The 17,791-nt window shown below is 43.3% G+C and overlaps 2 protein-coding genes across 6 annotated transcripts in view; both read left to right on the top strand.

Moving 5' to 3' along the window:
- The window catches only part of GKAP1 (G kinase anchoring protein 1), a 57,654-nt gene extending 52,245 nt beyond the window's left edge, over nt 1-5,409 (top strand). For all 3 annotated transcript variants that reach the window (XM_054726822.1, XM_054726823.1, XM_054726821.1), the window contains 3 exons: nt 1,954-2,024; nt 2,832-2,909; nt 5,088-5,409. In XM_054726822.1, coding sequence (XP_054582797.1) covers nt 1,954-2,024; nt 2,832-2,909; nt 5,088-5,135 — 197 coding nt within the window. In that variant the 3' untranslated portion in view covers nt 5,136-5,409. The remainder of the gene's footprint in view (nt 1-1,953; nt 2,025-2,831; nt 2,910-5,087) is intronic.
- A 9,768-nt stretch (nt 5,410-15,177) lies between these two features.
- Nucleotides 15,178-17,791, top strand: part of UBQLN1 (ubiquilin 1) — a 43,382-nt gene continuing 40,768 nt past the window's right edge. For all 3 annotated transcript variants that reach the window (XM_054727726.1, XM_054727725.1, XM_054727724.1), the window contains exon 1: nt 15,178-15,628. In XM_054727726.1, coding sequence (XP_054583701.1) covers nt 15,449-15,628 — 180 coding nt within the window. In that variant the 5' untranslated portion in view covers nt 15,178-15,448. The remainder of the gene's footprint in view (nt 15,629-17,791) is intronic.

The following is a 17,791-nucleotide window of genomic DNA, read 5'->3' as shown; positions in this document are numbered from 1 at the left end:
TAGTGACATTTACCTTGAAAGTTCTATGAAAAGTTTCCATTCATGACAGAAAAGAAAAGGTATATTAACTTTTAATATAAAGTTTATGCAAAGGAAATTATTAACCATAAAAGAGACATAGAGAAAGACATGAATACATGAGAAAATCTTCTTTTGAATGGACAAAATTGTCTAAATACATTTCCCTGTTAATAAGTATTAATGAAATACCAACTATAGATCCTGGGAGTATTGTATAGCACTTAAGAAAATGTGAAACTCACCTTGAAGAATAAGTGAATAAGACCAGAAAATTGTTTCAAATATGAAGATACTGGGAGTAGAATTGTCCAACCAAAATCTAAACTATATTATTAAATAACAGTTATGAAACCAATATGATTAAAACCCAGAAATCTTGTCCAGTTGAACAGAATATATAATCTTCAAGTAGATTCAGGCTTTTGATAACGCTTTAATTTTTTATAATATAACTATTATTTAACTATTATACAGCTTAGCTATGATGAAACAGAAATCCTATCTCCTATCTAATAAAGAGGGGATATGCAAATTGACTGTCACACCATCACAAAGATGGTGGCGCCCAGTCCCTGCTGGAGTCCCACAGTCCTTTCAGCCCAGATGGCGGGGGGGGGGGGGGCGGCAGGTGCACGGTACGGCCGGACCCGCCCTCAGCTCCCCATCTGCCCAGGGCTGGCCCAAGGCGCAGGCAAGCCTCAGATGGCAACTGCCCAGCCAATGCCCGAGGCACAAGCAAGCCTCAGATGGCGGCTGCCCAGCCGACGCCCAAGGTGCAGGCAAGCCTCGGATGGCTGCTGCACAGCTGCCCAGGGCCGCCCGAGGCTCAAGTAACCAGGGCCGGCTGAAGCTTGTGCTGCCGGCAGTGGCAACAGCAGAGGTGTGATGGGGATGTCACCTTCCCCTGATCGCCAGGTCGCCTCCTGCCCCTGAGGGCTCCCAGACTGTGAGAGGGGGCAGGCTGGGCTGAAGGACCCCCACCTCTAGTGCATGAATTTTTATGCACCAGGCCTCTAGTTAAAGAATAATGGGAAAAGGCATTATTTGGACAGTTAGAAACCATCATCTTAAGATTCATTTAATGAATAAAATTATGAAAATAATTGGTTTTTAAGGTATGTTTCTAATTAAATAAATGTATCATTGGATATATGATTTTTAAATATGTAAAAGAAATATTCCTTGGTTAAAGAAATGTAAAAAGTGAAAATATTAACTGATAAAAGCTTACTCTCAATAATGGATTAAAAATGGCTACCAGTAAATAAAATTTGTGTCTATACTCCATTCTGTAAATAATCCAACTAGAAGAATTTGATATAGGACCATTACATGAAAAATACAGTACATTAGAGTATATGTACTCTGTCATTTATAATATAAACTAGAGGCCTGGTGCATGAAATTTGTGCACATGGGGGGGCTCCCCTCAGCCCAGCCTGCACCCTCTCCAATCCAGAACCCCTGGCTCCTAACTGCTCACCTGCCTGCCTGATCGCCCCTAACTGCCCCCCTGCCAGCCTGGTTGCTCCCAACTGCCCCCCCCCCCCTGCCAGCCTGGTTGCCCCCAACTGTCCCCGCCCTGCTGGCCTGGTCACCCCTCACTGACCCCCTCTGTGGGCCTGGTTGCCCCTCACTGTCCCTCCTCCCCCCTCGCCAGCCTGGTCACCCCCAACTGCCCCACCCCCCCCACCCCCCCCGCCGCTGGTCTGGTCACCGCCAACTGTCCCCTCTGCCGGCCTGATTGCCCCTCACTGCACCCCCTGCTGGCCTGGTTGCCACCAATTGTCCCCCTGCCAGCCTGGTCACCCCTCACTGCCCCCTTCTCCCGGCTTGGTTGCCCCTCACTGTCCCCCCTGCAGGGGTGTAAAAGTATTGGAGTGATTGACAAAATTATTTATACTACTATTTTCCTCGCCCTTTTTTTGTCAGTGAAAGATAAAGCAGAAATACTTCTGCAAGTTGATGAATCACAAAGTATCAAGAATGAACTGACTATACAGGTAAGGAAAACTGTATACAAGACTGATATTCTTAGGCTGTTCTTTAGTCTTGAATTGTGAAACTTGACTAAACAAAAATATAGCCCATCAACACTGCAAGAAAGTGATATAAATTGGTGAACACATAATATAGTATACAGGTAATGTGTTATAGAATTGTACACCTGAAGCCTATATAATTTTATTTAAAGTGTCATCCCAATAAATTCAATAAAAAAGAAAGTGATATAGGTTATTACGATATATTAGCAAATGAATGAAGATTCTATTTACTGTTTAAGGGTGGTAGCTATGTCCTGAAGAATGGGGGAAGATAAGGTTGTATTTTAGTTGATGTGGACTATGAATATAGAGATAGAAAGGGCAGATAGAATTTATCCTACCCTTGGGCTTAATTTTCTGCCCTGCCCTGCCCATTCTTAATCTATGGTCTTAGAACAGTGAGCTTGTCCTATGTATCTCTAATATATAGCTAAGTAAAGTGCCTAATTGAAATTGGGGTGGTGAGGAAGGGTTCTCCTCTGATGCTCATTTATCCAGTAGTCAGAAATCATCATTGTGAATAAGTGTTAAGAATTAAGGTTATTATATGTCTGATGCCAGGTGGCAGGTACTGGAAATATTGAGGGTAACACTTTGTAAAGTATATGATTGTCTAACCACTATGCTTTACACACCTGAAATGAATACAAAATTATTTTGAATGTAAAAAAAATACACACATACACAGCTAAAAATTAAAGTGAATTAAAAGTATTTGCCTAAAAACACAAAAGTCTTTTTTAAAAATTGAATATTTGGTTATAGGTGACTTCACTTCATGCTGCGTTAGAACAAGAAAGATCTAAAGTGAAAGTATTACAAGCAGAATTAGCCAAATATCAGGTATGCTTTTATAATTCTGAAAGTGTTTTCATCACAAATAATACATTTGAAATAGATATTGTTTGAGAATAAGTGGACTATTTTTTTCTTAGGCCAAAATTTATTCACTAGAAATATTAACAATTTTATAAATTATACATTTTAGAAAATGTTAAGGTTTTTCTAGATATTGATAAATGCAGCAATAACTAAAGTATTTCAGAAAAAATTCTTGGTACTACATAAATGTTGCAGCATACGTGCCATTGACTTATATCGAGGGAAGGCACATAATGACATTTTCCCCATTATATAAGAAGTTTAATCATTTGGGTACAGCAGTATCTTTTAGATGTGTTTACTATAAAGGTATATTTATAAATTAATAAATGATATGTGGAGTGATATTTTGCGATTGTGTGACGAGATCCTTTTCTTTTTACCCAATGGTTTAGCATCCATTGATATTTGTAGCAGTTATTTTTGGTGGTTGCAAAATAGTGATTTTTCTAATTCTGTAATTTTTTCTGCACTCACAAACTGGCATTCAGCATTTTATTTAGGGTGAAGCAATAAAAAATGTCAATGCTTTGTATCAGTATATGTGTATCTGTATGTATATATAAACACACACATATATTTATTTATATGTATGTATATGTGCCTAAGTCATGATATAAAAAATTAATGTGAGGTCATAGTAAAAAAAAATGGAAAGCCATTGATGGCCTAGAGAACATAAAAGTTATTTAGCTCTAGCTTTGACATCTTATCAGTCTGGGAATGAGAATTTGCCTGGGAGGCTTTGAAAATGATTTTCAAATATTTTGTGTGTTTAAAAAGAAATCTTGTTGAGAAGCAAGGTAAGAGTTTTAAGCTGTATAACATTGATACCTATGTGTAGTTGGGATCTACTTTATAGAAAAATTTTTGAAAAATTTATTTTTACTTTTCTGCTATCAAGAAATAAATTTTGTTTTTAAGATGTGATTATATACCTCAGGTCCCAGATAACCTCTTTATACTTATTTTCTCTGAATAAATCCTTGGAAAACTTTTATTTGGTCAGGAATGAATAACAGCATTTTTAGACTTGACTTTTTAAAAAAATATGAAGGTTGATATAGAAATGTTTTTGTTCACCAAGAGAAAAGTTATAGGCAGTGAAAAGATGAGAAAAAGACAAAGAGAAGCTGCCACCATTATTAAATGGGCCTGAGTTTCATGTGCCCCTTACATAACCACCATTTTAAGAAATGCACTTTTCACAGACAAGTAGTTCCCAGACTTGGTTGATCATCAGAATCACTTGAGAGCTTTTTTGAATTACAGATAGTTTGGCCCACTCCTGGTAATAGTGAATAAATAAGTCTGGGACAAAGTTTAGACATCAGAATTTGAAAAATATTACTACTCACATGATTCTAATCAATGAACTTGGATACATTGCCATAGTTTATAAAAGAAGGAGAGAAAAAAACTATAAAATTGTTATAAGGCAAATACATCAAATCATTATTTATGGTTAAAAAGAAGAGGGGTAGATAGAGTAGTTATGGATGATTTTCATTTTCTTCTTTGTATCTTTGTACTTTCCATATTTCTACAATTAGTATTTACTTTTAATGCAGAAAATGTTATGTTACTTCGTGTAAAATACTTCTTGTCTTTCAAGCTGCCTTTCTCTTTTCTTGGCCCTAGTCAAATTGGAGCAGATTAAATACAGATATATATATGTCACTGAGCAATATGAAAAGTATAATCTACTTTTCAAAACAGTGATGAACAAAATCAGACTTCTAATGCTTTTGTCTGGTAAGAAGACTAGACAAAACTTGCATTAGAAATTGAATTACCCAAAATGTATCATATGGAATAAATTGTGTTAGTATTGATTAAAATTTTTATTTTAAAAACAAACTGGGACAGTCTAAAAGAGCTCTAAAAAAGGTAACATAATTGATGATCTTACTAAATCTAGACTAGTTCAAAGAGGGGTAACTGTTTTCTACAACTACTTTAATCATTTGTAAAAATAACCCCATAAAATCATTTAGTAGTATGCATATTCAAATATGCAACAAACTAAAAAAATGCTTCCTTCTCATATTCAAAATGCTTTTGGTTTCATATATTCTTAAAATGAAAATGCCCTCAAAGTGGTATTTCCTAAATAATTTGCCCCATTTTTCTTTACAGGGTGGCAGAAAAGGGAAAAGAAACTCTGAATTCGACCAGTGTAGGTGATTCCATTAGCCTTTGAGGTCAACATAAAAATTAAAACTTTCAGGGTTTTGCAAAAATGTATATATTTAATGCTGTGCAACTGCTAAGCTATGCAGTTTTTGTTGAAATATGTAAAACAATTAGCTTACTAACAGTCTATAATTTTTTGTCCTTTTGGCTTAAAGTGAAAAGAAGAAAAACAGAATTCCAGCAGAACACAATGATTATTGTTTACTATCCATACTTCTTATCACTTTAGTTTTTCATCAGTCAATAAAATTAATTTACTCTTCCATTAATATGTTTGATGTTTTAAGTTTCAGAAACAATGTGAACATATTCTTTTTGCTTATAGCATAACCAGTTAATTGGGTTGTTAAGTTCAGTGACTATATTACTCAACACTTGCTGTATGCTAAACCTATGGGACATACCAGATGAGTGAAAAATGGTTGATATAATAGGTTTATTGCCTACTATAAAAGATTGGGGTTCACTAAGCTTAGAATGACTCTCTTACAACAGAGCTCACTACATGTACAGATGACACTGGTCCTCTTTGCATTGCTTTTTGGGAACTGGGCCTTGGGGAAATGGTGCATGACAATGCTGACACTCTTCTGTTGATGTAACAGTCCTTTGTCCTTGACCTAGGAGACCTGTGTCTTCTCTGTCCACATCCACAAAATGTGTCCAAGTTAACTTAGCTTGCAGTTAGGGCAAGTAGAGGCTGATACTAGATCAGCTTCAGGTTAATGCCATGTAACAACTAATACTAAGTTTTGCCCTATGTCAGACAATAGTGACAGAAACATGCATTACATTAAACATGAAAGGGAAATTCCCAACTGCTATGGGCAGAAACCAGGCAGATTTTTAGAACCTTCCCTGGAAGGCTTGGGAGATGAGGGAATGAGCATATAAGCATTGTTAAGAATGGCAACAGCTAGGCTGCCCTTTAGCTCAGCTCTTCCCTCAGTCTATCATGCTAATCTTAGATCCATCCAGAGATGACCATAAAAGGTCTCGAGTTTTTGTTTGTTTGTTTTTACAGTGCAAACTGCTGTAAGGATCTTTGGTCCTCTTAGAGGGATTTTTCTGAGGCAGACTAATTCCTGCAGAAACCATAAATAAGGTAGATTGGTATTAAGGCTCTTATTGCCCCAGGTTGGGTTTAACAATGCTAATGAGGTAACCCACTGAAGATTGAAAAACAGACCCAAAGAAATCTAAATAACTTCTTGCAATGAGCCCTGCCTTCATGGAAAACTCCCCCTACCACTTATGTTGAATTTAAGGTGTTGTTTTGATAAGGGGGTAGCAAATGCCCAGATGAAGGTGATCTCCTCAAAGAAGGTCATCAACCAAAGGACAAACTCCAGCCACAGCTGGAAAATGTGGCTGTGGCTGCCACAGTTACATGGGCACTACACTGTGGGCAGAATTAGAACTTTGCTGCCTAATACAGCGCTTTGGGTGGACTGGGAACATTGGAAGTTTGTTTGATGAAGCTGTAGTCAGCCAATGCAGTGCTTAAAACAAAGTCATTGCACTTTGTTGCTGGCACACCTTCTCCTTCCTGGTCTTGATCCCTCCCTTCTCCTCTACTCCAATTTCAGCTACTTAAGGGAAAGATGATTAGGAGAGGGGCCAAGTTTTTCCTGTCACCAAGGGGGACCAAAGGTCTGTTTGTTTGGCAAGTATTTGGGGGAACTTTGGGGTGGAAAGGAACTCAAACTTATATGGCTCTGCTGGATACAGGAGCCCATCACCATTCTCTCAGCCCCATGGGGAAGCTGGCATCTAGAGAATGCAGCCAATAGGGCTTAGGCAGGATTCACCTGGAGAAGGAATGCTAAAGTGACCTTCTGGGTGCGGTCCTTCAGGCTAATTCAATCATTGTTTTAGGTCTGAATGTATAGTAGGAATTGATGTGTACCTCTGTTTCCTCATTCCTTAAGTGCCAGAGGACATTCTCCTGATTGAGAAGAGTTGCAAGCAGAGAAGTGCTAGTGACTTTGAGGCTCCACAGTTTGAGCTACAAGTGTTCAGGAATGATAATTTTGCCAATTGGAGTCTCTGTTAAGAGGAGGAAGCCTCCATCCTGAGGTGCCCCTTGGGGTTTTGAACTCAAAGCCTCCCTAACACAGCTACACATACACCCCATTTGAAAAGCAGCTATTAGTTGCCATGGCCAGGTAGCTCAGTTGGTAAGAGCAGTGGTCGGCAAACCTCGGCTCGAGAGCCACATGCGGCTGTTTGGCCCCTTGAGTGTTCTAATGCCACTTCTTCAAAATAGACTCGCCCAGGCCGAAAATCGACTTCTGCGCATGGGCCACGAAGTTTCAATCACACTGTACGTGCGCGCCCGCACGTGGTATTTTGTGGAAGAGCCACACTAAAGGGACCAAAGAGCCGCATGTGGCTCTCGAGCCTCCATTTGCTAACCACTGGGTTAGAGCATTGTCCTGATAGGCCAAGAATGAGGGTTCGATCTCCAGTCAGGGCACATAAAAGAATCAACCAATGAATGCATAAATAAGTGGGACAGCAAATGGATGTTTCTTTCATCAATAAATAAAAAGTGGGAAAAAAAGAAAGCAAGCCTATTTCCCAAATACTCCGTTTCTTTAAAAAAATAAAAAAAGGCTGCTATTTATTAGCTTTGCTATTGAGCTCTTGTTGAAACTGAATGCCTGACTGATAAAGGCTGTGTGACTCCGCCTAATAATGCCATTTGGGGATAAGTCAATTTTGACTGAATGACTACCAAGGTGGGAAGGGCTAAATAAGCCTTGTTCAGCAATTGGAAATGATATATTCAAGAATGCTGCTGTTCTGGCCCACGGTATCTTGGCTTTATATGAAAAGTGGCAGCTATCCCCTGGAGAAACTACCACTTGCCTTCTCTTCCCTCTGACTTTATGTGTGAAGCAAAGCTGTTGACTCAATGGGGCTCTCAACTCAGGATTTCCCCTAAATGCCTGGGCCTGATTCACTGATGGTTTAGCTACACTGAAACCTATCAGATCTGCTGTGGCTGTTCAACTTTGGTGTTAACATGTAGAACCAACAGTGAACATGGTCACTAAACTTTGGGCAGAATATAAGGCCATTCTCTTATTTCTGGCCAGTAGTCCTCTTGATGAACTTTGTTATATTTGTACTAACTCTTGGGCTGTTGCCAATGGCCTAGCTCTTCATTCTGCACTTGGGAAACTGCAGACTGGCAGATTGAAACACATCCTCTTTGGGGACATGAAGTGTATAAACAAATCACAATTGCTGACCCAAACACTTGGGTCTCTCATGTAGATGTCCATAGTAGGGGCTATACCGTTGAGAATGACTGGAGTCAAATTGCTGACAGAGCTCTGTGCTGCCCTGATTGCCACCATTGCTGCTTCTGTCCATCATTGTTCTGGGCATGGTCCACACCGTGTGTCATCATCATAGAGTGGGCAGAGTAAGGAATCTATGTTTCTGATGCAAAGGTTACCACTGATTGCAACTTGGACTCCTGACAAAAGATGACACATTTGTCTCACAGGGAATGAGGCCACACTGCACAAGTGTGGCTCCTGCCCACTGCTGGCATATTGATTACATTGGACTTTTGCTCCTCTCAGGGGTATTGGTGGTACCTCACCATTGTTGACACTTTGTCACCTTTGGTGTTACTGGTCTAGTCCAATCAACTGACTCTAGCCATACTCGTGTGTCTTAAAACTAATCTGTCATGTTTTTGGCATTCTGGAACATTTGCAGTCTGACAAATGTACTTTTTATTGCAAAAGTCACTTAACAATGGGCTAATGGCCAAGGTACTCAGGACTTCTTGTGCTACCATCTACAGTCCTCTCAAAAGACTCTCTTACTTTATACCCCTCACTTGCTCCTAGTTCATACTAGGTATTTTGGTCATTGAATGTGGCTGTCTCTAGAAAGAGATCATCTCCTCCTGGCCACTTCCTAGGTAATGATAAAAAAGGGGGTGGCAGGTGGGGGTGTACCTATAAAATGATAGTGAAAATCCAGAATGCTACCCTGGGCATGATGCTTCTTTCTTTCCTCTAATGACAATCACAGGTTGGCCTGGTTGGTACATTATTTAAGCTTGCCCTAGCCAGTTTGGCTCAGTGGATAGAGTGTCGACTGTGGACTGAAGGGTCCCAGGTTCGATTCCAGTCAACAGCACATGCCTGGATTGCAGGCTTGATCCCCAGTAGGGGGCATGTAGGAGGCAGCCTGCGAATGCCCCACGTTGGGCTGCCAGTTGCAAGTGTTACCCCCGCCCCCACGTCCCGCATGGTTCAGGGTTCAGGGCTCAGGTTCAGGGTTCTGGTTCTGGAGGAGGCTGCACACAAATGAAAGAGACTGGACAAGAAGATACTAATTTGGGAATTGGGGGCCAGGCAGAAGCCCAAGAGAGGACTACGCTTTGCTCTGGCCTTGAGATCCCTTTTATTCAGGTCTGGGGTACACTCATAGCCCTTAGGCAGGCAATTTCAGTAATAGCTCGATGACAGCTCATCAGCAAGGATTTACATAAGACTAAAAGGTGAAAGTTGCTTCAGCTCCCTTTGTCTCAACTAGACAGTGGGTGCATGGCTCTGACCCTTGCCAGAACCTCAAGGTTGACCAGCCTTCCAGACTCCTTGTCCACCCCTTTCTGCTAGTAAAGGCAATGGGCAGCTTTCAACAGCAGCCCATCAATGATTCTCTCTAATCATTGATGTTTCTATCTATCCCTCTTCCTTTCTCTCTAAAAAAAAAATTATTTTAAAAAAAGATTTAAGCTTAATTCTGGCTTAGCTGCTTGGATTCTCCTTTTGGACTGACATGGTCTTAGTGGGTAAGGATAATGATTGAGTACATGGTTGAATACATTGCTCCCTTAGTCCCCTATAATTGCCTGTGGTGGTCCAAATGGGGGACATAATGGCTCTCAATAAGTTTTAGAAAAATGTCCTTATTGCTTTTGTGTCTCATCCTTATGGACAAAAGGTCTGGGTGAAGGTGAAGTTATAGCTACTGGAATGGGACATACTCGTTTTTTGGTGGTAGAGGTAAGCTGTCTGGCACTAGGGGAACATCTTGGACCTCAGGAGGCCTGGGAGAGGGTGAGACATCATGGTATTCCATCTTTCAGAGCTATCCCCAGACCTTTCCTCATGAAGGAAGACACTCAGGTAAGGTTCTCCTGAACTAGCAAACACTACATCTAACTGGCTCTGCCGTCCACCACATAGCTCTCCGATCACAGTTGATTGCCATTCTTGTTTAATAAGAAGCCAGTTCAAAATGGCAGGGAGCCTTGGTAGGGTAGCTTAGTTGGTTAGAGCATCATCCCGATATGTCAAAGTTGTGGGTTCGATCCCCATTCAGGGCACATGCAAAAGTCAACCAATGAATGCATAAATAAGTGGAACAACAACTCGGTGTTTCTCTTTTTCCCTCTCTTTCTAAAATAAAAAAAAATTTTTAAAGTTAAAAAAATAGGGAATGTCCCATCTCTTGTACCTCCCATGCAAAACATCTGTCAGCACCTCCAGATATCCTTCCCACTCCACTCCTGTAGTCTTCACTAGTCATTCTGTGGAGTGAATGAATGCCATTCAGCTGGTGGCATGGACAAGCAGGACAATTTGGACTGCCTGCCTGTAGGCAGTCCTTCCATAAACAAAGACTAGACTTAATTATTCAAATGAACTAGGGAACCTAAGGCTTACCAACCAGCTAGCAGGCCACAATAGAAGCACTGTCATCTTGTGCCCCGTAGGGAGCAGCTATAGGGTTAAGCCTTGGACTGACCGGTTGGCAAAACCACAAACAAGTCCCAGCTTAGAGGGCACAGCCCTCTTAGCATAATTAAGCTTGACCTCATGAAGCCCCCTAGATCCTATCTGGGTAGCTAATGGACTGTGGGAGGTGCTGCAAGTGCTACCAAAACAAGTGAAACAAGAACATTGTAACTATGGTGACCACTACCTTGTTTACCTCTGACTATAAAATAAAGGCTCAGGCCCTAACCAGTTTGGCTCAGTGCATTGGCCTGCGGACTCAAGGGTCCCAGGTTCGATTCCGGTCAAGGGCATGTACCTTGCTTGCGGGCACATCCCCAGTAGGGGGTGTGCAGGAGGCAGCTGATTGATGTTTCTCTCTCATCGATGTTTCTAACTCTGTCCCTCTCCCTTCCTCTCTGTAAAAAAATCAATAAAATATATATATTTTTTAAAAAAGGCTCAGCTTGCCATCTGGATCTTTCTCTGTGGCCTTAGTCAGGCACAGGAGATTCACCTAGACCCAGCTTATTCTCTGTCATTTCTTCAATCCTTCGCTGCCCCTGCCCCCCTCAGGCTCACCAAACCCTTGACTGTGTTGGCCCGGCACATGTGGCGCTCCACTGATATAGGTCAGATTGGTTGCGGGGGCGGGGGAGCCTTCAATAATTAGAAACATTTTCCATCATGTGTGCCCCAGGACTGTACTTCTTAGGTGGATGTCACAAATAACCACAATTCTCCTCCTCTTGAAAAAACTGGCTTGCACCTTAGGGGTGGTGATAAGAAAACTTCAAGTGTTTGAGGAAACACCATCAATAGATCACAGAGCCATCAGACCACATGTAGAACTATCGAAAATGAGACTGCCCTTGATTACTTGGAGAAGTTTCTCAGAGGGATAATTTACTGGTTTGTATATAACCTGGGAGGGGGGGTTAATCCAATTAGAAGAGGTAGAACAAAATTTGTCCTCAATTTAGCTGAAGAGATCAATGACATCACATTGGCCCTGGAAGGCATTTCAAGTCAGCCTCAACTCACTGTTCAGGGTTATTATGATTGATATAATTGCCCTAGATTTCCTCTGTGCAGGCCATGGCAAAGTATGTGCAATTGCTAATACATCCTTCTGTGCCTAGATTAATGCCGTGGGCCATGGGGATAAGTCAATACAAAAATAATACCTAGGAAGCAGCCAAAGTAGACCCTGATGGTTTATGGGACCCTGGGGAGCAGTTATTAATGCTGCAGGTTGGCCTCATTCTGCTATTGGAATTCTGTTGATACTAGCCTTAAGTGCTCTATGAGACAAATACATGTGTGCTGAATAAATTTGTCCTCTGAAATCATTAGACTTGGAGTTTTACACAAGCAGGGAGTGAATGTTTTTTCCCTCTGAACCTATTACAAAGCAAGTTCGTATTACCTGCCCTAGCCGGTTTGGCTCAGTGGATAGAGCGTGGGCCTGTGGACTGAAAGGTCCCAGGTTCGATTCCGGTCAAGGGCGTGTACCTTGGTTGCGGGCACAACCCCAGTAGGAGTTGTGCTGGAGGCAGATGATCGATGTTTCTCTCTGGTCGATGTTTCTAACTCTCCCTCTCCTTTCCTCTCTGTAAAAAATCAATAAAATATATTTAAAAAAGTATTGCCTATTATCTATGTCACTATACTATAAACCTTGGGAGAGACATAAGAGTATAAAATATGATCTGTTCTAAGTGAATTTCCTCTCTAGTGGAAAACATAATATTTCAACAATTCAGTTCTACAATAAATGCTCTCATGCCACCAAGAAATTAGGTTGGCACTTGTGTGATTAAGACTTGATCCCCGGCCGGAGCTCCAGTGGCGCAATCGGTTAGCGTGTGGTACTTATAAGACTTGATCCCTGTTTTCAAAGGTCTTATCTAATAAAGGAGATATGCACACAAGTGTAATACAAGGCAAAATGTGATGAGTGACACCGAAAAAGTAATACAGCTATATGGGAATACAAGTATTTACAGATAATGTATGGCTCAAAAAGCCTAACCTATTTACTACCTAGTCTTCCCTAAAAGTTTGTCAATCCCTTATCTGGACCCCCATCTCCAAAAGTTCCTTAAAATGTAGGATTATTTCTAAAAAGTGCCAAAATAACTACACTAATAGAAGAAACATGCAAATTGACTGTCACTTCACTACACCCACCAAACAATCAGCAGTGAGTATGCAAATTAACCCAACAAAGATGTCGGCAGCCCCACTCCCCAGCAGCTCCAGGCCTCTGGGCAGCACGCATGCAGGCACAGAGTGGCTGGGCGGGGGCGGGACACCTGCTATGAGGGGGAGAGCGGGGAGGGGGGTGGAGGGGGGCGGGCGGAGGGTGGGTGGGGGGGTGGCATGGAGGGAGCTACAGGAGCAGCGCTCCGCCCAGAGCAAAGACTGAAGGTGGCGGCCAGAGGGAAGGCCTTGGTTCTGGGGTGCCAGAGGAAAACCGGTGCCGGCAGCCAGGGGAAGGAAGGCCTATTGCATGAATCTCTGTGTAACGGGCCTCTAGTACTGTATATCCTTACAGATAAATTATATTACTTCATAAATTGTGCATATACTTCATAATTTTAAAGAAATAAAATTAGTGTAGATAGATCATTACAGAGCAGTTTCATATGTGTTTGGTTAGAGATAAATGATTGATTGTCCAATAGTGGAACTTCTACCTTGAGAAGAAAGGATTTCCTGACATCTAGACAGAAGCAAGTAGTCATCCTTCACAAGAGGATGTATCCTTCAGCAGAGAGCCCTCTGTAATTTTTTTAAAAGATAGTTTTATTCATTTTTATTTTTAAACTTTTTTAGCGAGAGAGAGAAACATCAATGTAAGAGCAAAACATGGATGGGCTGCCTCTTGCATTCCTCCTGCCAGGGATGGAGCCAGCAACCTGGGCTGAATGGAACCCACAACCTTTCACAGCGCAGGACTATGCCCGACCAATTGAGCCACACCAGCCAGGGCACCTTGTGTAATTTTTAATGTTATTGAACAATGCTGCCAGAAGTTTAGCTAATACCAGATAATTGTATTGCAATTTATACTTTCAGAATTTCTCTTAATCCCAGATTACAAAAGGACTCTGCTCAAAAGAACTCATCATGCAAGAGTATTTACTTCCAGAACATAGTTGATTTAAAAATAGAAATACAGATTATATTCTTGCATATTTGGGTCACAATGGGCTGTCAGGGTTTACATCTGTGTAACACTGATTCGTAAAGTTTAATGTCCGGTGTGGTATATTCCTTGCAAGTCATTTTTTAAAGACCAACATTGACGTCATTTCAAAGTTGGAATTCCCAGGGGGAAAATAACTTCCTGTTTCTTATTTGTACCCATATTAAATGGAAAATGTTTTTTGAACAACTATCTTTAACGCCACCTAAAGTCTGAAATAAAGCAGTAACTCATTTGATGTCAGAACATAAAAAGAACACCTCAGCTACATCAAACAGTCTCAGTTGGGTGGGACTCCGTTTCTGCTCAGACATTTTGGGAAATGAGTGTTCACAGAAAATTCGGGGTTGCCCGCGCAGGGATGTCAGCAAGCGAGCGGAGGCCACAGTCAACACAGGTGGCCTGATCACTGGAGCAAAAGGGGCTGACCCTGGAGCGATGACTCCTCGGGATTGCGCTGTGTGGCTACAGACGTCTACTTTTTTTTTTAGGGGGGGGAGGGGTTTATGAGGCTCTCTCCTCGATCAACTTAGCTTCCAACTCCCGCGCTCCTGACAGTAAGATCAAGCATTTTAAATCTCCCAAGTAAACGAAAATTAAGCATATTAAAATAACAAAACCTCTCCAGCATTCCTTAGAGACTCCTGTCCCAGTGGCTACGCGGAACTAGCTTTGGTCCAGTGAGGCCGGCGGCGCGGTGTATGACGTAAGGGGGTGGGGAAAACGCCCAGGATCGCGAGAGCGCAGGCGCAGCCACGGCCGCAGCGCCCAGTGGGTGAGCCCTTTCGAGTAATTTCGCTAACTGTGAAGTCATCCACGTGCGCCGTGATAATGTCTTCCAAAACCTGCGAGTTTATTCTTTGGTGAAAGGAGTGAAAATAAACGGACCTCTCCCGCCCCACTCTGCTTTTATTCTTTCGCTCTGGCTGTGCCTACACTGACCCACGGGAGAGGGGAAGCAAAGCCGCGGGGGCTCGAAGCCCGGTCGGCCGGGCACGACTGGCCGACGGCGTCAGCTGCGTTACCCGGCATGCCCCGCGCGGCGGCGGCGGCGGCGGAGGAACGCGGGGGAGGGGGTGGGGAGGAGGAAGCGGCGGCGGCTGCGGATGTCGCTGCGACCGAGCGGCGTCTGAACATACAGCGGCCTCCGAGCGCCCGACCCGGGCCTGCGCCGGAGCCCACGCCCAGCTCTGCCGCCCCTCGCCCGCCAGGGCGGCCCTGCGCCCCTAGCCACTGAGGCGGCGCGACCCGCGTTCTCCGTTGTCCGGGCCAGCCGGCTGTGGCGTCTGCTGGCTCCCCCTCGCTCGCCTGCTCCTTCCTGAGTCACCGCCGCCGCCATGGCCGAGAGTGGTGAAAGCGGTGGCCCTCCGAGCTCCCAGGACAGCCCTGCCGCGGCCGAAGGGACCGGCGCCCCCGCGGCCGCTGCTTCCGCGGAGCCCAAGATCATGAAAGTCACGGTGAAGACCCCGAAGGAGAAGGAGGAGTTCGCTGTGCCGGAGGATAGCTCCGTCCAGCAGGTGAGGACCGCCCTCGGCTCGGTCCGCGTGGGGGTGGCGGCAGGACCTCTGCCCGCGGCGGGGGGAGGTGGCCTTTAAAGGCCCGGGCGGGGGTCTTCCCCGGAGGTGCGCCTGGCCGTCCTCTCCGCGCTCATCCCTAAAGAGATCGCACCCGAGTTCGTGGGTTTGCTCCTTGGGACGCCGCAGAGGTTGGTGGCGGTGCCTCGCGGCCTGTTTGTGGGACGCGCCGACACCCCTTCCCTCCGCGCCTTACGCTTTGGCCTCCACCGCCCCCCAGCCTCCGCCCCCAGCTGCTCCCCGCTGCTCCGCACAAAGGAAGGGGACCCCCCGGCTGGCTCCCGGCTGGGATGAGGCTGGCCGGGGCGTGGGGTTCGCGTTCGCCCAGTCTGCGGTTTTGTCTCAGGAATAAGAAAGGGGGTGCTTATTGTTTTGCCTGCCCGAAGGGTAAGGTGGATTTTGCGGCGAGGAGCACATGTACATTTAGTTTTGCGTTTTCACGGCTGAATCTTTCCCATTCTTTATTTTTTTTTTTAAATTTACTATAACGTAGAACTTGCTTTAACCACATCTTAAATGATAGTATTAGGTGTAAGGAGAAAGTTGGATGGACTCTCATTGATGACTTGCTGTTTTCTTTGTAATCTATCATCCCTCAGATGCCAGTCATTGGGTAGTTTTTTTGTTTGATTTTAGGGGGACCATAGCTGTGTTACTCAGATACTAGCGGTCGCAATCTGATAAAAAACAAAAACAAAATTGGAGATAATGGAGAATACTGCCAAATAACTTACAACTTAAAATTTGTTCAGCAATATAAATTTTACAATTAATTAGGAATCTCGAATTCAGCAAATTGTTTTAGCATATTGTTGAATACACCGTAGAATATCTTTCCATAATTATTGTATTGGTCTCTGGCAATTTCCAACATTATGAACAGTTTATGAGGAAGCAATTCCTGAAATGGACATATTACCTAGGGACTGTAAGTGATTGGGGTATTGGTGTATATGGTTCTAAAAGATGGTGAGTTTTGTGAAGTTGTAAGTAGGCGTGTAGCATAAAGTGAGAGGAACTTTTACCACCTACTGAATCACCATATTTTTTGGTCTCAGTTTTGCTATGAAAAATTTCTTTAATATTTTTATATTTTCCAACATACAGGAAAGTTGAAAATTGGAAAATGAATACCCACAAGTCTGTTACCTACAATTCGTGTTTTGCTGTATTTGCTATATCACACAAATAATTTATCAGTCCATTTTTTATTTTGAATGCATTTCAAAGGAAATTGCAAATATCGGTACTTGTTCCCCTTAAAGAACACTTCAGCAATGTGTATCTTTTTATTTATTTACTAGAGGCTCGGTGCATGAAATTTGTGCAGGGGAGGGGGCGTCCCTCAGCCGGGCCTGCTCCCTCTCGCAGTCTGGGATCCCTCGCTCCTTACCATAGGCTTGCGGCTCCTTAAGCGCTGCCAAGGAGGTGGGAGAGGCTCCCACCACTGCCACTGCGCTCGCCAGCCGAGAGCCCGGCTTCAGGCTGAGTGGCACTTCCCTTGTGGGAGCGCACTGACCACCAGGGGGCAGCTCCTGCGTTGAGCGTCTGCTCCCTGGTGGTCAGTGCGCATCATAGTGACCAGTCGTTCCGCCATAAAGGTGGCTTAGGCTTTTATTATATAGATTTATTGCTTTTTTATGAGTTTCCACAAAACTGTGTAATCTAAAGCTTTTTATTAAGATGTAGGACTTTATAATTGACTAGAAAGTTCTCTCTTAACCTTTCCCAGTCAGTTCAGCCACTCTCCCCTCCATCACCCACTTTTTAAATTTTTCTTCACCGTTGGTTAGTTTTGCCTTTTCTAGAACTTCTCGTAAGTGGCATTGGGTAAGGCTTTTTTTTTTTCCCACTCAGCATAATGATTGAGATTCATTCTTGTTGTGTAGTTCCTTTAAAAAAAAATTAAAAATGTTTTTATTGTTTTTAGACAGGAAGGGAGAGAGAGATAGAAACATCAATGAGAGAGAATCATCATTTAGCTGTCTCCTGCATGCCCCCTCCTGGGGATCGAGCTGGAAACCCAGGCATGTGTCCAGATGGGGAATGGAACCATGACCTCCAGTTTCATGGGTCGACACTCAGCCGGAGCCACACCTGCCAGGC

The sequence above is a fragment of the Eptesicus fuscus genome, chromosome 15 (genome assembly GCF_027574615.1).
Source record: "Eptesicus fuscus isolate TK198812 chromosome 15, DD_ASM_mEF_20220401, whole genome shotgun sequence".
NCBI lineage: Eukaryota > Metazoa > Chordata > Mammalia > Chiroptera > Vespertilionidae > Eptesicus > Eptesicus fuscus.
Note: the sequence above shows the minus strand (reverse complement) of the source record. Positions and strands in the feature narration are given on the sequence as shown.